The following is a 23,081-nucleotide window of genomic DNA, read 5'->3' as shown; positions in this document are numbered from 1 at the left end:
ATCCTCAATGACCCTGTTTCCAAGTAAGGTTGCATTCTGAGTTACTGAGGATTAGGACTTAAACATATACATTTTGGGAGGACACAAATTATCCTATAACAAGATTTTGAAGTCTGTAGGTGAAAGAGAATACAGAGTAACATGATAATGTTCATATTTTCCTTCAAATTAGCTGTTTTAGAATTTTGAATAAGCAGCAGCTTTTAAGAGATGCTAGTTGTGAATATGTTACTAATGGTGTTTCTGTAGTATGTATTATCTTTTGTAGTATGTATTATCTGGATCTATTAGATCCAGAAGGCAATTCATTCTTTTTTTTAGAAGACAATGCATTCTTTACTGTTAGTATTTTTTATTTGTGAGATTCTCAGAGCATATTATTGATTATATCTTTTTTTAAACATTCATTTATTTGAGAAAGTGTGCACATGCCAGTGGGAGGGGGGCAGAGGGAGAGAATCTTCAAGCTTACTCCCTCTTGAACGTGGGCTCGCCCCTCAGGGCTTGATCTCATGACCTGAGCTGAAACCAAGAGTCAGATGCTTCATGGACTGAGCCACCCAGGCACCCCTTGATGATTATATCTTAGTATCAGGTTTAAACCCTGGTTAGCAAAAAGACTACTAATAGACCATGTTGTGTATTTTGTGATTGGTTGTCTAAGAAGAAGTGTATATGTATACTGTTACTATTCAACCTAGGTCGTAGTCGGTTAATACAGGGCATTTTATGGTCATTCCTGGACACACATATGCAGAGCTGCAAAATAGTTGAGTCTCCTGGTGTGCACACTCCCAGCTGAGGTTCAGCAAAACAGTGCTCTGCTTTCTTGTTTCAGCTCTCATACTGTAAACCAGTATCCTTTTTGCAGTACATTTAGGTCCCACATATTTTACATTTTTGTACTTTTGTTGGTGATTTCACTGTTTAAAATGGCCTCTGAGTATAGTACTGTAGTGCTATCTGGTGTTCTAAGCACAGGAAGGCTGTGATATGCCCTACTAGATAATACATTGAAGCATGAGTTACAGTGCTGATGGCTGTGAATTTAATGTTAGTGAATCAACAATATATATTAATTATAAGATGTCTTTAAGCAGAAACACACATTAATTAAACAAGGTTATGTGTTGATCAGTTCATGAAAATGTAATCAGAGGCTTGCAGGAGCCTAACCCTGTATTTTCCCTGGGGGTAGTGTTTCAGTATTTGCTAAATAAGTATTTTTGGTGACTTTATAAAATAACTTTTGGCCAGTAATAAGAATTGATTGTATTCTCAAGTAGACTAAAATAAACAGACTAAAATTGTAAGTGGAACAATGGTGGGTTTCCTAGAAGAATGGTGCCATGAAATAAATCATCAACATTTAACATCGTTTTCTTCATATGTTGTGCAGAGTTTTGTATTAGTTTTTAAGAAAATAAGTCTCGAGTCACTGTCTTTGTAGCTTTTATTTCTCTTTTGCACAAATTGCAAAATTGAGAATGCAAGATTTTTTATTTCTATCCATAATGACAAAATTGGGAGGAAGATGTTTCACAATTACTAGACAAATCTCAAGGTGAATGTAGATCATCACTGTATGATGATATGAAATTGATCATTTAAGTGAACTCTTTAAACAAATTTAACAATTTGTTTTAACAAATTGTGTGAACAATTTAAACAAATGAGTCTGGAGATAATATTCTACATGAACTCTTTTCACAATTTCAAGAATTGATGAATATATTTCTTAGGACCCAAAGGAAATAGGATGTTTTTATCCAGTTAGTTATTGAATAGGAAGGGTTTTATCATGTAACATTTTGCAGCAAGAACCTGGATCTATCCTATATTGCTAAAAGGATGTGCAGCAGTATTCTTCTTTTACAGTGTTTGTGCAACAAAATTTATTTGACACAGTTTGTTTATGAACAAATGCTGAAGTCAGATATACATCCAGAGGTATTTGGGAGGAAATAGATGATATTGAAAAACTGTCATTAGGTTGAACATTTTAATTGGTTTTTATAAGTCTAAAAGAGACTGTATTTACATGTATGGAGTAAAGACGATGGCCTTTTCCTCCTTACTAAAATGATGCACCACTGGTTTTCAAAAATACTGCATTTTAACAATATAAGTGTAAGGACAACCAGAAGTAATGATGATTTAGGACTTATTAGAGATGTATTTAGAATATATCTGCTATCAGTATTTACAAGATAGATATGTTACATCTCTCTTGTTCTTTATCTTTTCTGTTTTTGCTCCTGTCTCTGAATAATGTATTTTTTTTTCTTTCTCAAGGCAATCTCCACCACTTGTTTTCTTTGCCCTTTTGTGCCTCCCCAAACTAAATGTTCTTGTGAGCCATAAATACTGATAGGAACACAGTGTTACTTTTCTCAAACTTTTTGTATGAGCATTTGAAGCATAAAAAAGGTGGAAAGAATAACACAATGACCAACAGTTAACACCACATATTTTATCTGTTTTATATTTTTTTAAAGAGATAACTATGATCATGTGCCATTATTAAAACTTTAGCATCAAGTTTAACATCATACGTTCATAATTCCAACCTTTTCTTGTAGCCTCTCTTTATAAAAGGAATCAACTGTTTAATGGGCTTGCTTGGCAACTTTTCTTTTGCTTTCTGTCCTCTAAATATATTCATACTTACCCTAATTCAAGTGAATTTAATTCCCACTTATTCTTCCTTTTTCTCTATTATAACTTGGCTTTGAAAGGCAAATGTAGCTTGATGATTAAAACTTAATAGCATAGTACCTGGTACATAGTAAATAATAAATGTTAGCTGTTGGGTTTGGTATGCATTCTGTTTTCTTTCTCACACATGGCATCATTGAGTTGGGCTTTTAGTGAATTTTTTTTGTTTTACTGGGTTCATTTATTCCTCCTTCATTCTGGCTTATCATTGACTCTTTTCTGGTGATCTTGTTTTAAGCATTCAACCATCTAATTTCATTAGATGTGAAATGTCGCAGTATACCACTGATCTGACTTTCTAGTATCCTAGGGATGGGGGTAGGGTTGAGGCTATTTGTTTTGATGAGCCATTGGGAAAAACTTAAGTAGTTTTAAAGATTTGTACAAGAAGTTACGGGTTTTGTGTGTTTGTTGTCTGATAAGCCTATATTAAATGCTATTCCCGGGACATAAAACTGTTATTATGTTTCTTTAATAATGTATTTCTGAAGTAGTTACCCATTCTCAAAATAGGTATCTCAGTAATTTGGTGGGACAAAAATTCTGCAAGAACCAAGATTATTTGTCTTGAGCTTTTAGTATGTAGAAAAAATTAAAGAGTTCACATCAGTTTTAAAATGAAAAAGTTGGTTTAACACGTGGCTTTAACTGTTTTCTCTAATATTGTATTTAATTTTTATTTTTTTGTTTGGAATAGACAGTATATACTGCACATGGTTCAAAATCAATAAATACACATTGGGAAGTTTTGCCCTTGCATTTGACTACTGTATTTCCCCCTCTACCTGCATCACCTATAAATATGTTTATTAGTTTTTTTGTATATCATTTCAAAATTTCTTTATGTGGATCTAAGTAAGTATGAATATACTTATTCTTACCTCTTATACAAAAGTAGCAAATCATATAGTATTCCACATCTTGATATTTTTTTTTCTCTTTGCTAATATACCCTTGAGGTCTTTCTATATCAGTATGTAGAGTTTCCTCATTATTATTATTTTGTTTGTGGAGCATAGTATTCCAGTGTGTAGATGGAATCCTTTATTGATGGATATTTGGAACATTTCGAGTCTTTTCTTATATACAGTGCTGCAAATACAATACACACGTTCGCACATACAAACAGAAACACGTACACACATGTGTATTTGTACTCTACCTTCCTGGGTTCTCTAGCTGGACTTGTCTAGACAAAAGGCAGATTAACAAGAGAAAAACAAAACAAGTTTATTAACACATGCGTTGCGCTTACACATGGGACCTCAACACGTGTGTTAATAAAGTTGTAATGAGTAATTCAGGTGGTAGAACATGGGCTTACAGAGAACAAAAGAACAGTAATTTTTTTTTTTTTAAAGATTTTTTATTTATTTATTTGAGAGAGAGAGAATGAGAGAGAGAGGGAGGAGGGTCAGAGGGAGAAGCAGACTCCCCGCTGAGCAGGGAGCCCGATGCGGGACTTGATCCTGGGACTCCAGGATCATGACCTGAGCTGAAGGCAGTCGCTTAACCAACTGAGCCACCCAGGCGGCCAGTAAATTTTTTTTTAAAGATTTTTTATTTATTCATAGAAGATAGAGAAAGAGAGACAGGCAGAGGGAGAAGCAGGCTCCCCGCTGAGCAGGCAGCCCGATGTGGGACTCAATCCCAGGACTCTGGGATCATGACCTGAGCCAAAGGCAGACGCTTAACTGTCTGAGCCACCCAGGTGCCCAAGAACAGTAAATTTTTAGAGAAGTAACAGCAAAAAGGATTGAGTTTTGGGGTGGCAAATTGTGGGAAGGTAAATAGGTGGGGAAACTAATGGAAGATAAGGGCTAGTTAGGAAAGTTTGTTATGTAGGTTTTCCTGGCGCCATCTCTGAGCTGATAAGGGTTTAGAGTTGTCTCTGGTGATTAACTTCTGTTCTTCCTGGTAGAGAGGGAAGGGGTGGACACCTTTACATATTTATGTCCTGCTTTTAGGCAAATAGGGAGAGGGCAGAGAGCTTTTCTTGTATCTATTTCTACTTAATGTCTTTGAGCTCAAAATAATCCTATGCCGAAGTACTTAGGTGTATCTGTAGGATATTTTTGTGGAAATGGAATTCCAGAAGGTAAATGCATATGTTTTGTTAGGTATTGCCACATTCCTCTCCATAAAGAGTGTTCTGTTTTGCAGTTCTATTATCAGTATATAAGAGTGCTTTTTTCTCCAACCTATTATTACCAAACTTTTGGATTTTTATGAAAATAGTATCTTGGTGTGTGAGTTTTATTATAATCATAAACTTTTTAAATTAATAAACTATTTTTTAGAGTGGTTTTAGGTTCACAGCAAAATTTAGCAGAGTACAGAGTTCCCGTATATCTCATCCCCACACATGCACAATCTCCCCCACTATCCACAGCCTATACACAGTGGTACATTTACCACCATTAACAAACCTACATTGACATCATCTGAAGTCCTTGGTTTCATTAGGGTTCACTCTTTGTGTTGTACAATCTATGGGTTTTGACAAATGCCTAATGACATGTAGTATTGTACAGAATGGTAATGATATCATACAGAATAGTTTTATTTACTACCCTAAAATACTCTGTGCTTTGTCTAATCATTCCTCTCTTCCCCCTAACCTCCAGCAACCACTAAACTTTTTACTGTCTCCAGAGTTTTGCCTTTTCCAGAATGTCATGTATTTGGAATCATACAGAGTGTAACCTTTTCAGATTGGCTTCTTTTACTTAGTAATATGCATTTAAGTGTCCTCCATGTCTTTTCATGGCTTGATAGCTTATTCCTTTTTATGGCTGAATAATCTATCATCTGGATGTACCACGGTTTATTCACTATTAAAGGACATCTTGGTTGCTTCCAAGTTTTAGCAATTGTGAATAAAGTTGCTGTAAACATCTTTATGTAGATTTTTGTGTTGACATAGTTTTCAGCTCCTTTGGGTGAATATCAAGGATTGTGATTACTTGATCATATAATAAGAGTATGTTTAGTTTTGTAAGAAACTACCAAACTGTCTTCAAAAGTGGCTCTATCCTTTTACATGCCCACCAGCAGTGAATGAGAGTTTCTGTTGCTCTCTATCCTTTCCAGCAATTTGGGCCATTTTAATAAGGTGTATAGTGGATCTCATTTTAATTTGAAATTCCCTGATGACATATAAAGGAAAACATCCTTTCATAGGCTTACTTGCCATCTGTGTATCTTCCTTGGTGAGGTGTCTGTTCAGTTCTTTTGCCTATTTTTTAATTGGGCTGTTTATTTTCTTATTGTTGAGTTTTAAAAGAGTTTTTGTATATTTTGGATAATAGTCCTTTATTAGAACTATCTTTTGCAAATATTTTCTCCCATTCTGTGGCTTTTCTTCTCATTCTCTTGATAAATGTAAACCTTGATGCTTAAAGGTTAACCCATATGGAAAAGTATAAAATTATAAGTGGTTTTATAAATTTTCTAAGTGAACATATTATTGGCTTCCAAATGTAGTTTGGATTTGGAGTTCTCTCATCAATGAGGTTGAGCGACTTTTCATTATGATAAAGGGCCATTTCTGTTTCTTTTTCTGTGAACTATCAGTTGACATCTTTTGTCCATTTTTCATTGAATTACTGGTCTTCTTTTTTTTTTTTTTTCCCAACTACATCTTTAAAAATTGGGGAGATTATTTCTTTGAGGTATGAATAACATTTTTTCCCCTGTTTTTCCTATTAGTCTTTTCACTTTGTTTTTAGTTTGTTTTGGTATAAGAATTTTCTCAAATGGCTACATGGAATCTCTTCCTCTTTCCTCAGCTGAGGATTTAGTGTTTAAGTGTTACCGTCTTCCAGAATTCTTCCTAGTATCTTTGAAGGTTTTAAAAGTATCTCATGTTCCCATGGTGCCTTTTGTTACCTTTATCTTAGCATTTAATCACAGTCCTTATCTCACCTGTTTTTCTGTAGACTGTAAACCCTTTGAGGGCTAGAAATGTTTTATTCTCATTGTGTCTCCAGTCTTTGGAGCAGAAGGGTATACAGTAAATACTAGTGTTTGGTATGAATGATTATTGTTTCTTTGTTTCTTGGATTTTGGTGCCTTTGATTTTATAGCCATTGCTATCTAATTTAAGTACTCTTCATTAGCTATTGAACTGATCAGTCTTGTCATCTTGTCATTTTCTGCTCTTTTCTATATTTCCTTTGAGGATAGTCTTGGAGATACATTGACTTATTTCTGGGGCCTGTGTGAAAGAGAACAGATCTTTTGAGTGTTTTACTTCTTTATTCATAATTAAGATTTATGGTAATGTTTTGATGTAAATAAATGATGTCATACTTGTAAGTCCTTTTTCTTGATTTTTTTGGGGAGGACAATGTTATATCTTGTTCTCTTTGTTTGCTTGTTTTGTATATTCCTACAATATAATTTCATTAAAAACATATACACAAAATATATACAGATAGCAAAAGATTAGTATAATGAACTTCCACATACTGTTCACCAGCTTCACGAGTTACTAACTCAGTACTTAAAGGTAAGTACTTTAAATAATATCATTAAAGTTGTATAGATTCTTAGAGGCTATCTCGGGCTAACCTCCCACCCCAAAATGCAGGCTAGTAATCCAGATAGAATGTGAATTTCTCTAACCATAGGGATTTAAACTTTTTTGATGCAGTTGGTTTCTTTACTAACAGCTGCATTTCTACATTGAGCTAAAGTGTGCTTCAGAAGAAACCCTGATTGATTCAGTTTAACAGCTCTTCAACAGGCTTTCAGTTTATTGAAAACAGAAATTATAGTTTTATTAGTAAGCTAAAAAAAGGTTCATTTCAAATAACATCTTAAAAAAAACATGTAGTAGTAGAGTAGTAACTGATAGATGTTACACATCTTAAGTAGACTAAGGAAACAATTTCACTTTCTTTGCTGGTTTGTCAGTGGCTAAATAGGACCAGTATTTTGAATTATTTTCTGGTTTAAAACTTGAATATATTTTAACCACATATGGGGTTTTTATATCTTTGATGTTAAAATGGCAGTCCATAAACTAAAACCTGTTCGTTATGGTTACATTGCCTTTCAGTTCCCTCCTCACCATATCTAGTAGATGCTTTATTTATGATCCGTAAAGAATTTGCTTTTCTATCAGAAATTGCCAATTCAGGTTATTTCATTAATTTCAGAATCACTCCATAGTAGTATATGTCAATTATGATTTCATTATTAAATAATTTGGCCCAGGATATTTAAATTACTCCCTTTTCAGCTGGACTCTTCTGTTACTGGTAATGGCTTTGAATGAAGAGCACTTTCTGAGAGAAACTTTATAAACCTTTAACTTCTTCCCCAAAATGTTCAGGTCACTTAATATTTTGAGTCACTTATACCCTAGGATGCATATCTGTATTTACCACAATGAGAATTTTATATGGCACATACTTGTTAAATTTTTCAGAATAACTAGTGTTTTACTTAGTCTGTATTTTATCATTTTCTTAAGCTTTTTTTTTTGTACAAGATGAAGACTGTTTTATTCTCATTGGTAGTTCAAAACTAGAATGTAATGTCTCTCTTCTTGGTTTCTGTAGAGCAGGTTGTTGCCCTGGATGCCCAAAATATCGTAGCTGTTTCATGTGGAGAAGCTCATACATTAGCACTAAATGACAAGGGCCAGGTGTATGCGTGGGGTCTCGATTCTGATGGACAGCTTGGCCTGCTAGGATCAGAGGAATGTATCAGAGTACCCAGGTAACAAAGGTGACCAAAAAGAGGTCTTTAACAATTTTTTATAATAAATTTGTTTTCTAAATTATTCTGCTTGCTGTGGGCAAGTAAGAATTGACATCTAATTATTTCTCCCTTTTAAGTTCTTAAGGACGTTTACCACGTAGGTTCTTGCCTTTAATTTGGGCTGAGTGCTATTTTTTATGTACTACATATTTTCCTCTAAGTTATTTATGTTTGTAAAGAAAAGGGATGGGGAATATGTACTTTACTATAACTATTTTCTTACTAAAAATTTTAAGTGGTTTAGACTAATTTAAACTACTAGTTCTATCTTGAGTACCCCAGCTATTGAAATATTTATTAAACATTGGTTGGTTGCATGTTTCTCTATCTTGTGTTTTATTGTTTTTATTGAATATAGAAGTCCCTCATGCTTAGTGTAAAAAGAATTCAGTCACTTTCCACTTTTTTACAAAGCTGTGGCCACGACTTAATTTATGTTACTAATTCATCATAGAATTATTTCAAAATTAAAAAATAAATGCCTTGGGGCGCCTGGGTGGCTCAGTTGGTTAAGCAACTGCCTTCGGCTCGGGTCATGATCCTGGAGTCCCGGGATCGAGTCCCGCATCGGGCTCCCTGCTCGGCAGGGAGTCTGCTTCTCCCTCTGACCCTCCTCCCTCTCATGCTCTCTGTCTCTCATTCTCTCTCTCTCAAATAAATAAATAAAATCTTTAAAAAAAAAAAATGCCTTGTTAATGTTGTGTAGTCTTAGAGATTTACATAGGGCATAGCCATTGTTTTAATATTAAAAATTTTAAGAGCATGAACATATTTAGGTAAAAATTACAGATTTAAAGAAAAGTATCCAATTTGTTTTAAATACATAAATAATACAGTAACTCACACTTTTTAAAAAAATTATACAAATTCTTGCTTCCTTAGACTCTTGTTCTTCCTAGTAATAGTTATAGGGACAAAAGAAGACTCTTCAGAGAAACAAAGGTATTAAACTACTTTTAGATATAAATCTAGGTAGCATTATTTTTACACACATTTAGATATTTTGTTTTTAACTTATTGATTAATGTTTGTTTTGGTTTAAGAAATAGGATGTAACTTACTAGGATAAGAAAATGGAACACAGGAACTAATAATATATTTCAGAACAGAAACTTACTGTTAGAAATGAGTTTTATTTAACTAGGAAAGATAGCTAGTTCCTTTAGTAAGCCTATGACCTTTCCTCGTGTATGTTTATTGAGAACTAAAAGTATTTGCTTTGTTTTAATTTATGAAAAGTTTTTTTTTTGGTCTTTGGTTTAATGTTTTATATCTGTTCTAGTAAAAACTGTCAGTTGAGACTTTTGGATACATCATAATCACATGTTTCCTTGATTGATCTTGTAACTAAATTCCACAGAACTCCCCAAATCCCCTTAATTTCTTTTGTTACAACAATTAAATAACAAACACAACTCCCATTATGCTTTTTATATCTCTTAATGATGGTGCTCTTGGGAGAAAACTTTTTTTCCTTAAGCTAAGTAAATTGAATTTTTTAGTCATTTCAGTTTTGATTTATATCAGGAAATGGTAATTTGCAACCAAATAGCTATTGGCTAGATAATAATACAAAGCATTCATAGAAACTTAGTGACCTTATTTATCATATCTTCTACTGCTTTTATTTCCTCCCACAAATAATTGTCGGAGAATAGGATTTTTAATTTAAGATTCTTAAAATTCTGTGTTTTTATGATTGAAAAGGGACTTACATGTGAGATTTTCTAAATCACCATCTCAAAACCATGATTTATGTCAAAGCTTTTTAATTTCTTTTACATTTACTCCATTGGTTTCTTAAAATCATACTTACATTTTTGTTGCTCTTCACTTCTAGTATAGGGGATTTCAGTCAGTAATTCATAGATACTTAGTAAATGGAAAGAAAGGTAATTATGAGAGAATTTTATTATATGACAGTTTATTTGGACAGTGCCCTATAATAAATTATGTATTTGTGACTTTACTATTTCATGAACCTGGATGGGGACCTGAAAGAGATCTTATTTGAGTCATTTGGTTTAAACTTGTATGTTTTTGAATTTGCTAAATATGTGTATTGACTTTTAAGCTCTGTGTTAAGGCATTTCTCCTGTTCAACCTACTCAGTTTTCAATGGACTGATCTGATTTGTTATAACATATATGTAGTTTTTACTGATATTTTCATGTGTTAAAGGGCAATTTAGGGGCGCCTGGGTGGCTCAGTTGGTTAAGCGACTGCCTTCGGCTCAGGTCATGATCTTGGAGTCCCAGGATCGAGTCCCGCATCGGGCTCCTTGCTCAGCGAGGAGTCTGCTTCTTCCTCTGACCCTCCCCCCCCCCCATGCTCTCTCTCTCTCAAATAAATAAAAAATTTAAAAAAAAAAAGGGCAATTTAGTATTTCAGTATATTTTGTTTGGGGCAAATCATGCTCAGAGACTGAGTTTGTCTTTGCCTGCCATCTATTTAACACAGGTTTACTAAAGTAATTTCACAAGCCAGTAGCATATGGGATAAATAACATACTCCAGACCGGTGATAGATAAATCATGCTATTGTTTCAAGCAAGAGGAGATGATAGTAATAAACATCAAATTTAGTTGAGGTATATCTTTATATGACTTGATACTAGGGAGAGATGGCTTAGCCAACTGAGAGCTGATTTCCTCCTGCCAGCACAAAAGTAAAAGTCCCCTGTTGTAGAGCATGTTGCTAAGGAAGGATACACCTAGCAAGTGTTGATGGGCGAGAGGATCTTTTCCCTACAACTGCTGCTTGGTTTTTACCACTGAAGGTTAAAAAGTCTCCTTTATTGTGGCTGGCACTAATTGCCGTGTCTTTGGAGAGCTATTTAGATCAGCTAAGACCTAAGAGTCTGGGTAGTCCTCACAAACTCTCAGTATTTTTGGTCTAAATGTCCTCTAGCTAAAGTTTTTCTTTATGTGTTTTTATTTTTTTTATTTTTATTTTTTTTAAAGATTTTATTTTTTTATTTATTCATTTGAGAGAGAATGAGATACAGAGAGCATGAGAGGGGGGAGGGTCAGAGGGAGAAGCAGGCTCCCCGCCGAGCAGGGAGCCCGATGCGGGACTCTATCCTGGGACTCCAGGATCATGACCTGAGCCGAAGGCAGTCGCTTAACCAACTGAGCCACCCAGGCGCCCCCATGTGTTTTTATTGGTAAGCCCCCAGTGGAGCCCCACAGCAGCTGAGCCACTGAATCATCCAGAACAGATGAGATTAATGACATCCTGACACAGCTTACTTCATCTTTATATCTAAACAGCTTTACTCTTTTTTTTTTTTCCAAAGATTTTATTTATTTATTTGAGAGGGAGAGTCAGAGAGAGAGAGAGAGCACAAGAGGGAGGAGCAGGAGAGGGAGAAGCAGACTCCCCGCCGAGCAGGGAGCCCGATGCGGGACTCGATCCAGGGACTCCAGGATCATGACCTGAGCCGAAGACAGTCGCTTAACCAACTGAGCCATCCAGGCGCCCCTAAACAGCTTTACTCTTTTTTTTTTTTTTTAAAGATTTATTTATTTATTTATTTATTTATTTATTTGAGAGAGAGAATGAGATAGAGAGCATGAGAGGGGGGAGGGTCAGAGGGAGAAGCAGACTCCCCGCGGAGCAGGGAGCCCGATGCGGGACTCGATCCCGGGACTCCAGGATCATGACCTGAGCCGAAGGCAGTCGCTTAACCAACTGAGCCACGCAGGCACCCAACAGCTTTACTCTTAAGAACAGTTTCATTTTGTCATAAACAAGTATGTTTGAAATCATATCAAATCAATATATGACAAAGAAATATATTTTTGTGGAACACTGCCAGTGATTTTTTTTTTTCTTTTTTAATTGTGGTACCAAACCATTTTTATATGCAAGACTTTTTATATATGCTTAAAGATGTCAGCCAGCTTTGTAAATTTTGCATTCATTTTGAATAAAATGTGTAGAAGACAGGAGGAAGCTCAACTATATGTAAATAGATTTTTAAAAAATTAGTGTTTATAATTTTTTTGTAAGAATGGTCAGAAAAGTGAAGATTCATGTTAGGCTGTACTTTCTTGAAAACAAAATCCATTTTTATGCCAGTAGATAAGAGTATTTAAGCAGCACTTTAAAATGAAAGAAGAATGTAAAATTAATAATAGGTGATAGTTGAAACGGTTACTACTTTGATAATCTTTTCCTATTTCTTTTTTTTTTTTTTTTAAGATTTTATTTATTTATTTCACAGAGAGATAGCGACAGCAGGAACACAAGCAGGGGGAGTGGGAGAGGGAGAAGCAGGCTTCCTGCCGAGCAGGGAGCCCGATGTGGGGCTTGATCCCAGAACCCTGGGATCATGACCTGAGCCGAAGGCAGATGCTTAACGACTGAGCCACCCAGGCGCCCAATCTTTTCCTATTTCTAATTTTGTTTTGAAATCACTACTTCTTGGGGAAAGATTATTCAGTACTAACGCTAGTCTCTGTAGACCTGCATTTCTTTCTTTCTTTTTTTTTTCTTTCAAAACTTTATTTAAATTCAAGTTCACATATAGTGTAGTATTAGTTTCAGGGGTAGAATTTAGTGATTCATCAGCTGCATATAATACCCAGTGCTCATTATATCAAGTGCCCTCCTTAATGCCCATCACCCAGTTACCCCAGCCCCCCACCAAACTCCCCTCCACCAACCCTCAACTTGTTCCCTATATTTAACGGTCTCCTATGGTTTGCCTGTAGACCTGCATTTCTGCCTAGTTATTTCTTTTTATGTAGGATATATGTTACACCTTTATAAAAATAAAAAAGTTAAGCCTAATTTTACTGTCTTTTATTTAGTTTGATATAAGTGGAAATAAATACTTTTCCATGCAAACTTTAGAAAACCAGTTGTTGGCAATAAAATTGTAGGGTTTTGTTTTTTTTTTTAAATTCTGTTTCTTGGACCTATGCAATAAAAACTATGAAAGGGTGGTATAACATGATCCTTGTGAGAACAACTATTTCTGGATTATAGAAACTAATTAAATATGTTTGACTTGTCAGCTTGGTCGAAAGTAAAATTTATTTTCTTGACCTCCCTCAATTTTGAACATATAATACAATTTTAGATTAAAAAGAATAAGTATTTCTTAATGGTAGAGACTAGATTGTTAGCATAAATTTTTCAAAAGTGAAAGAAGAGTTGGTGCTAAGACTTCTTAACTCACTAAGGAAGTTTTGGCTTCACTGGGAAATAGAAAATTGTTAATTATGTTTTATTGGTAAAATATATTTTTAAAACCACTTTATTGAGGTATAATTGACATACAAAATAATGTAAACACCTTGTTGAGTTTGAATTTGACAAAATATTTAATGTTTTCTGAAATTTTTAATTATGTAATATAAACTTTTTACACATAGTCAACAGTGTTGGAATTTTACCTTCACAAACAACTCTAAGTGCCTGGTTTCTGTCTCTAATGCCCCTGTACATTAAATTGTAAAGTATAACAGTACAATAGCACCCATATCCAGTAATTAATATATTTTGGCAGACTTCCCAACAGAGGGGAGTACAAATCTTATTTCCAAGTTTATTAAGAGTTTTCTTACAAATTTCAGACATCTTTCAAAATACAGTACAGAAATGATTCAGTTCTTCACAGTGAATCATTTAGTGATGTCATAGCCATGTAAAATGTTTGACATGGGGCGCCTGGGTGGCTCAGTCGTTAAGTGTCTGCCTTCAGCTCACGTCATAATCCCAGGGTCCTGGGATCGAGCCCTGCGTCAGGTTCCCTGCTCTGCGGGAAGCCTGCTTCTCCCTCTCCCACTCCCCCTGCTTATGTTCCCTCTCTCGCTGTGTCTCTGTCAAATAAATAAATAAAATCTTTAATAAAAAATAAATAAAGTAAAATGTTTGACATACTCTAAACTTTAGGGAGTTATTTCAAATTTATAAGCAGTTAGAAAATATTGACCCTAGTTGTCTGAATTCTGATTTTTTTCTCTTCATAGTTCTGATTAAATAGGAATCTTCATGTAGTGTGTATGTATAAGTACGTATTTTTATTTACAAAGTTTATTCTGGCTTAGTTTACTTCTTAACTGTATTTGAATCATTTTAAAAAATTGAAAACAAATATCTACATTAGCTTTTTTACTTAAAGAGAATTACTTTTGATAAATTAAAAAATTCTGTTTCATTAAGAATTTTATAATTTGTTATCCCTTTAGGAAAAATGAAAACATGGGGAACTAATATGGTAACTTATTACCATTCACTATTTTTCTTTTTTTATTCCTGAAAGCTAAAAAAAAAAAAATAGGAAAGAAAAACATACCCTCAGCTTCCCAAACCTTCAGTATATTAATTTACATGGAGATGAAGGAAGATTTTTTTTAAACAGTAATTCCACAGGAGAATATAGTTCCTTGTCGCTGTAGCAAACATGGCTAAAGAAATGAGTATTTATGTTATATTCCAAGCCTTATGATAATTTTGGAAATGTGGAAGTCACCCGAGTATAAATTGCTATGCAAATTTAGAAGTTTTAGGGACAGATTTTATGAATAGTTTAATATTAAAGCCTCAAAGACTTTATAAACTCCATCCTTAAACAATGTATTCATTACATATTTTTGGCAGGCACTGTGGTAAGGGCTGGGGAGCCTATGAGTGTTAACACATACTCTGCGTCTATAGAGCTTATTGTTTAGCAGAGTACACTAGTAATGATTAAATGAATAAGTACACTAGTAATTAATAGTGATAAATGCTGTGAAGGAAAAAACATAAAGTGCTATGAGAGTGTAGTATTTGAAATGTTTTATTTGGACTTGATACCTGGAACAAGTTTTTTTAAAAATAGTTAATATAGTTAAAAAATAGTTAATAGAGTTCACTGGTCAGTGTATCATGTGCCTAATATGCATAAACAGTAACGGTAAATGTTTAGTAACTTCAGCACAGTTATACATATCCATGTATTTTTTTATTTCTGTTTTTGCATTGCTAGAGTTTGATTTTGCTAATTGCAGAAAAAATGGCATTTTGCTACATTTGAAAATATGAAGGTGCACTGGATCCTGCTAACTTGTTGGATTCTGCTAAATTATAGCAGTGCAACTCTCAGGTTTTGTAGTTAAGAACATAAATCCACTAAATAAAAATATTTTTAATAGAACAATATGGAATTAGAGTAACTCTCCTTTCTCCTACTCAAAATTTGATTTGCTGAAGCTGCCTCCCGAAAATCATGGGTATCGACACTCTGGTCAGAACTTGCTCCGGACTCTCATATGGCAGAATCAGGTCAGGTGGCAGTATCAGGTAAAGGGAAATAAGAAACATATGTTTCCTCCCCCCTTTTTACCTTGAAAACATTCATTCAGGAAAAACAGAATGACCAGGAGAAGGGGTACTACATAAGAAACACCTGGGATGATTGATGCACAAGGTTACTTGATTTTTGTAATGTTTTAAAAATTAGCCTTCAGAATTATATTGCAATTAAGGAAAAATCAGAAAGGGGGGGAAGAAACTATAAAAATATAAGGAAAAAAGTGCAAGATGGCAGAAATATGACTGAATATATCAGTGATCATAATACATATGAATTGATTAAATTTTTCTAATAAAGAATTAAGTTTAATATCACTGATTTAGATGTAAAGGAAAAGGATAGCTCAAAAGGAATAGGTTTCATAATTTGTGAATTGGTAGCACCACATGATAAGAATCCCTGTTGGTTCTTAAGGAACCTGATAGAGAACATGTATTAAACTAGGCCAAACACCAATTTTAGACAAATTAGATCATGGACATTTGTTTTACAAATATATTGCCAGGTTTCACACTTTGAGCTAAAGATTTCTGTTGATAAAAGAAAATATCTTAATTATAAAAGCACTGTGAGGAATACTTGAGGTGTGAGCATAGTTTGCTTAAATTCTTTTTTCAAAGTCCTTTCTCATTGCACCTCTTAGTTTTTTTCACATTTGATTTTGTTTTCTGATGTTAGCATAAATAGTTGGGTAAAATGACTTATATAAAAAATAGCATGAACTGCTAGGTCAGTAGGAAACTACTTGCACATAACAGGTAGTCAATAAGTGGCATTAATAAATAGTATGCAGGATCCATTTATTAAATGGAATTAACTGATTTTGATTTCTTTTATTTTCTAGAAATATTAAAAGTTTGTCAGATATCCAGATAGTACAGGTTGCTTGCGGTTACTATCATTCACTTGCACTTTCTAAAGGTAAGCATTATTTTTATTTTCTTGCCCCTTTTCAATTTTATTACTGGATACTTGAATTGAGCAGAAAGTCCTCCAACATTGTTCTTGAAATTCAAGATTGTCCTGGTTCTTTTTGATCCTTCTCATATCCATATACATTTTAGAATTAGCTTGTCAGTCTTCACAGAGACATAGACTACTGGGATTTTGATTGGGATTACATTGTTTCTATAAATCAATTTTAGGGAAATCTTTACAATATTGATTCTTTAAATTCTTGAACATATTATATCCCTCTATTTTTTTTTTTTTTAAAGATTTTATTTATTTATTTGAGAGAGAGAATGAGATAGAGCATGAGAGGGGGGAGGGTCAGAGGGAGAAGCAGACTCCCTGCCCAGCAGGGAGCCCGATGTGGGACTCGATCCCGGGACTCCAGGATCACGACCTGAGCCGAAGGCAGTCGCTTAACCAACTGAGCCACCCAGGCGCCCATATATCCCTCTATTTTAATCTTTTACTTTTTCTCAATGTTTTGTGTGGATAGGTCTTATACATCTTTTATTAGATTTTCCCCGAGATATCAAATGATATTTTTTATTATTGAATCATTTTTAAGTTGTTATTGCTAGTATATAGACATGGAATTGATTTTTGTGTCTAATTGTTCTATAGTCTGCTAAATGCCATGCCTTCATAGAGGGTGGGAAGGTTATAACTTGACCAGTCTCCTTTGATCTCAGACTTTTTATGAATATAAACAGTGAAGGCTAAGCATCTATTAGGCTTGTTTGCTTTTGTTACTTATTCATTTAACTTCTTCATCTGCCAGCTAAGGATTGTAGCATGGGTTACTATGTTGGTTTTTACCATTTAAAAAATATGCTCCAGTGGCTTCATTATTAGTATTATTTAATTCATTAAATGTCCAGACCTACTGTGAATACAGCACTAGGGTATAGCTGTGGGGAAATACAGGTAAGATAATAGAATTATTTTTAGGGACTATACCATCTAGTGGAGGGGGCAGATAATACAAATAACTAGTTTGAGACAGGAAAATACTGTTTTGATCAAGGTCAAAGTAAAGTGCTATGGAAATGAAAAAAGTGTAATTAGTTCAAATCAATAAAATTATTAACAATAAAGAAGGAATTGGCATTTGATGCAAGTCTTAAAAGACGAATAAAATACATTCAGAATTGGAGAAATGTTGAGAAGTAGCTAGGGGAAGTGTTGAGGATTGGCTAAGGTGATAGTACTAGTAAAGGCATAGAATGAGGAAAGTGTTTTGTGTATTTGAATATTAGCATGTAGTTTTATGTGGATATTGTGAGCATGGGAGACATAACTGATCCTTCAGCTGAGGTAATACGTTACAAAGGCCTTAAATGCCTTATTAAGGCATTTGAATTTCTGTAGGCAGTGGGGAAGCTGGCATCCCTGTATTCTTTGTTGTTACTTTGTCAGCTCTTCTTTTGATATTTTGGTAGGTAGATCCAAGATTAATTTAAACCCAAATGTTTTACTGATGAGGAGGGTAGTTGTCTGTCTTGACTTAAATTTGGCTTCATGCTTTAGCAGTATTTTACTCATTTAATGATTTTTTTTTTTTTTGATCCCTCAGTATGAACTAGGCACATTGGAGTGTACAGTATATAGTGGTAAGGAGTATGCTGCTAGCCCTTATGTTACAGTCATATACAAATAGCAGTATAGTTACATACTATGAAAAAGCACTGTAAAGAAAAAAGTTTAGGATATTAAGAGCATATAACAGGGGGACTGAATGTAATCTGGGTGACCAGGGAAAGCTTCCTGCTGGGAGAGAGTAGAAGTGAACTAGACAAAGATGAGGGGAAGGTCTACACAGAGGGAACTTCAAGCATGTGAGAAATGGGCATTGGAGAATGTAAAGGAAGACAAGTATCACTAGAGTATAGTGAGGGGAGAACCAGGTATGAAATGAGCTCGGAAACATAGGTAGATTATAAAGAACATTACAGGCCTTGTTAAAAGTGCTTATCCCAGTGTCATTGGGAAGGCTCTGATAACTTTTTCAGTTAGCCACATTTATCAGATCTACATTTTAATAATATCTCTCTGTATATATACAGATGTCTGCTAGTATGTCCATAAAATATTTCTGGAAGTACATACCAGTAATTGGTAAGAGTGGTTGTCTCTTGGGAGAGGACCCAAGGTCTAATTTTAGAGGGAAACTTACTTTTAAATGTATACTATTTTATAGTATGAATTTTATTTAATAAAATAAAAAGATGTCTAAAATTGCAAAATAGGGTGACAGTTGGGGGAGCAAAAGTGACAAGCAGAGATGGTGAGGAATGGATCTATTTGCCATATTTTTCTTTAGAAGGAAAACTGTATATTACGTGGTGATATATGATAGATTGATACCAGTCTGTGTATAAGGTAAGAGATGAGAGTTCAGCATGACTCTCTCTGTTTATGGCTTGTGCTACTGAATCAGTTATAATATCATTTATTGAGATGGAGAACACTGAGAATAGGTCCAGATATGGGAGGTAGGGTGGGGGTCATAAATTGTTTGGAACACACTGAGCTGGAGGTGCCTTTGTAATATCCAAGTGTAGATGTCAGATAAACAATTAGATACATGGGTATATTACTCATAAGAGATGTCTGGTCTAGTGATAAAATTTTGAATGTGATCAGTATACAATAACTGAAGCCTTGAGCCTGGTTGAGTGCCTCTTGGGATAAATCACAGAATAAAAGTGAGACTTGAGGACTATTAAAAAGGAATGATCTTATCTTAAGAAACATAAGGAAATGAGATTACCCTCAGTTATGTGACTTACCATTCATTAGTACAGTGGGTCAAACTTAAAGTGTACTAATACAGAATATTCTTCTAGGTGGTATTATGTTTCCATATAAGAAATAAACTTAATAAAGGAGAGTATGTATTTCCATTTGATGAGAGGGAGAATGTCCCAAAGTAACTGATGATCTTCAGATGAAGTTTTTGTGTGTGTGAGGAAAATAGTTAATTTTGTAATTTCTGTTTTACAGCAAGTGAAGTCTTCTGTTGGGGACAAAATAAATACGGCCAGTTGGGTTTAGGCATTGACTGTAAAAAGCAAGCTTCACCACAGCTGATTAAGTCTTTGCTTGGAATCCCTTTCATGCAAGTTGCAGCAGGAGGAGCCCATAGTTTTGTACTCACCCTTTCTGGAGCTATTTTTGGATGGGGACGCAACAAATTTGGTCAACTAGGTCTTAATGATGAAAATGGTAGGTTCTCATTATTTATAATAAATGTACTTAAAAAGAAATGATCTTTTGAGATGGATCAGTGATTCTTAACGTCAGAAAGAAATGTACCCAAGTCTTCCCTGATGTGGAGAAGGGGATGAGAGGTTTATTTAAAAATTCCATTAGATAATATTTTTAAGGGATGGTGGGAATGCCAAAAAATACCGTTTTATCACCAAATAAACTCTAGAAAGTATATCTGGAAAAATCTTTATTGTTAGATGTTCATTAAAAGAAAGTTGTGAAAAACATTACTTCAATTGATAATCACATTATTGGCCACCATTGGTGGAAAGAAGTTGTAAAATTATTCTGGAAAGTAACATGAAGTGTTAGTCTATTTGAGTTTTTCAAGGAAATATTAAAATAATCTGAGTCATTAAATCTTTATTTTGAAGCTTCACTTTTAACATCGATTCTAGAGTCTTGAAAATAATTTGAATTTTAAAATTTATAATTACTTGAAACAAGTCAGGATCTTGGAACTGATTTTTCATAACTACATTAATTCAGATGCCAATACCTGAAATACAAAAACTAATTTCATAAAATTCAACATAATTGTCATGACTTAAGTGGACAAAAGTGAGTTGTTGGTCTAGTAACAACTGGTAATGATAAGCAAAAAATACTCAGAATTTTAAAATATTTTGTTCTGCATAAGAAAAATGTCAGATTAGGACATATTTCTTTTCTGCTACAAAATAGCAGAAAGTATAATTTTCAAGTACTTAAATAGAATCCTGTGAGCTTAATTATCATGATGTGAATATAAAGAATGATATTAGAAGCAAATAGCTTTGAAATTCCTTGATTTCTAGTTAAGGGCAGATTGGTGTTAGGGCAGTTTAACACTGAAATTACTCTTTAAAACCCTCTATCACAGCAGCATGAATAGAAAGACCTGGGAACCCAATTAAGTAGGCTTGTGCTACAAAATCATTGGATCAAGTTAAAATTATTTATCACTGTCTGCTGAGCTTGGGAAGCTGTAGAGGAAACACATTTTAGAAGAGTTTTAACTTAAAAAATACCGTTAACGTCTCTTGTTGGAATTTTCAGATAGGTATGTTCCTAATTTACTAAAGTCACTAAGAACTCAGAAAATAGTTTATATTTGTTGTGGAGAAGATCATACTGCTGCACTAACCAAGGTATCGTACTCCTATAAAACTTCTTTATTTTTACTCATGGTAGTTATTTATAATTAGTGAATGTTTTCATGATATTTACATTAGAACCTCAAGTGTTACTGATGTCTAAAATGTAATTTATCTTGAAGACAAGAACTAGATTATTACGTGTCAAAACCAATTTACCTTAATTTTCAACGTTGTTTTATGTTATGAAATGTGAATTATGATCTATTAAATGTGATAATATGTATTGTTGAATTTCTCAGCTTTATGTGAAATACTGTTTAATATTTTGAATGAAAAAATTTCTTTTTAGTTTGTCAGACTTGCCATCCTCTGTGTATCAATCCCGTTTATATTGCATAACTGCCTAATTTTAATTTAACTCCCACTTGGCTTATAAATACTGTATAACAAGTAATAGAGGAGAATGAATCTGTCTGTTAACCATAGGCTAAGTATTATGCAAACAGTTATAATGAGCTTTCATCACAATCTTGTTAATGGTTTTAACTCTGTCCTGTAACTTTCTTGGGTATGTGCCATTTCGTTATCAGGACTTTGTAGTTCTTTAGTGATTAGAAGTAAAATGAAAATAAACACATTAAACTAACCTTAACCAGGAATATTATTTTAGTCATGTTAACATAAAGGAACTGGCACTTTTTTTATTAGCTGAATTAGAAATTAATGTTTTTGCTTCTTTATCTTTCTTCATTCTGCATAATAGATAATATTAGCAAGAAAAAATTAACTTCTAATCAGACTTCTACATACACAAAATTCTACACACTCCCACATTGGGAATTTTTTTGATAAGAATTATTCTTAGTCATTATCAAGTATAATATACTCAGAGTACTTTTAAAAATATGACTAATTATAAAAGTTGATTTTTAAAAACTTATTTGCCTTTTAGTAAGGAAGTTTTATCTATTAATCTTACCGTATTTTATTGATTTTTATTATTCAAATTACAAATGTAATCACTGCAGTTTTAGTAACTCATGTTGGCAAGTTATAAATCTAGTCATTCTCTTCTGTCATGGGGGGTTAGAAGAAATAAGGCTATGCTGAAATAATACTAAAAAATATTTTGTATATTATCCCTTAGGACTAGCTTTGTGGTAAAAAGACTCACAATGTTATTGCTTATCAAATTCAGCCCTTCAAATAACCACTTATCTCATTTTCCCAGGATATGTAGCTATTTCTATCTGTTGTTTTTTTTTTTTAATTTTAATATTCTGTATTCCTCTCAAGATAGTAGCTGGTGGTACTTGTTCACTGGAATTTTTGGTGTGTATTATTTTTAACAAAATTAGATAGTTTTAAATATCCCAACAGGAAAATATTTTATTTTCCCTTGATTTAAGTTAGAATACAGTTCCATATCCATATATCTTTTGTTTTTTTAGAAGAGCTTTTTGCAAATAAATTAGGATTGCTTTATGAAGCAGTTTACTTTTGCAAAACCTACCTTAGCAATTTAAAAACAGACTTTAAAAAACAGAATAAATGTAAAGACATGTATGTTAATGGGTGTGAACACTATCATAAAGATGTCAGATTTTTTTCAAGTTCATTTACAAATTCATTATGCAAATCACATATACATACATCTTTTGACTTAGCAATCCTACTTTTAAGAATCTGTCCTAAAGATAGGAAATTATATATGCACAAAGCCATTTATTGCGGCATTATTTTAATAGCAAAAGAATGGAAGAATGCAGATGTCCTTCAGTAGCAGCCTAGTTAAATAAACTGTGGTAACCACACAGGACTTGTAAAACAGGTACTTACAAGTCATGTTTATGTGACTTGTAAAATAGAATGAAGCAGATCTCTATATTATGCTGTGGAATATCTTTAGGATATATTGTTAAGTAAAAAGGTACAGAATAGTTGCCTTTTATATAAGCAGGGGTAAAAGATGAACATGT

The 23,081-nt window shown here is 33.7% G+C and overlaps 1 protein-coding gene across 18 annotated transcripts in view; it reads left to right on the top strand.

Moving 5' to 3' along the window:
* The window catches only part of HERC4 (HECT and RLD domain containing E3 ubiquitin protein ligase 4), a 132,446-nt gene that overhangs the window by 19,355 nt on the left and 90,010 nt on the right, over positions 1–23,081 (top strand). For 16 of the 18 annotated variants that reach the window (XR_010412451.1, XR_010412452.1, XR_006791297.3 and 13 more), the window contains exons 3-6: positions 8,289–8,448; positions 16,644–16,720; positions 19,757–19,978; positions 21,062–21,153. Coding sequence is in view for 13 of the 18 variants with exons in the window: in XM_064594698.1 (XP_064450768.1) it covers positions 8,289–8,448; positions 16,644–16,720; positions 19,757–19,978; positions 21,062–21,153 (551 nt within the window). In the remaining 5 variants the exon portion in view is untranslated. The remainder of the gene's footprint in view (positions 1–8,288; positions 8,449–16,643; positions 16,721–19,756; positions 19,979–21,061; positions 21,154–23,081) is intronic. The other 2 variants (XM_064594701.1, XM_064594700.1) reach the window with 1 other exon arrangement.

The sequence above is a fragment of the Mirounga angustirostris genome, unplaced genomic scaffold (assembly GCF_029215605.1).
Source record: "Mirounga angustirostris isolate CCGP_5_RB_7025 unplaced genomic scaffold, mMirAng1.0.hap1 SCAF_6, whole genome shotgun sequence".
In the NCBI taxonomy this organism is placed as follows: Eukaryota; Metazoa; Chordata; class Mammalia; order Carnivora; family Phocidae; genus Mirounga; species Mirounga angustirostris.
Note: the sequence above shows the minus strand (reverse complement) of the source record. Positions and strands in the feature narration are given on the sequence as shown.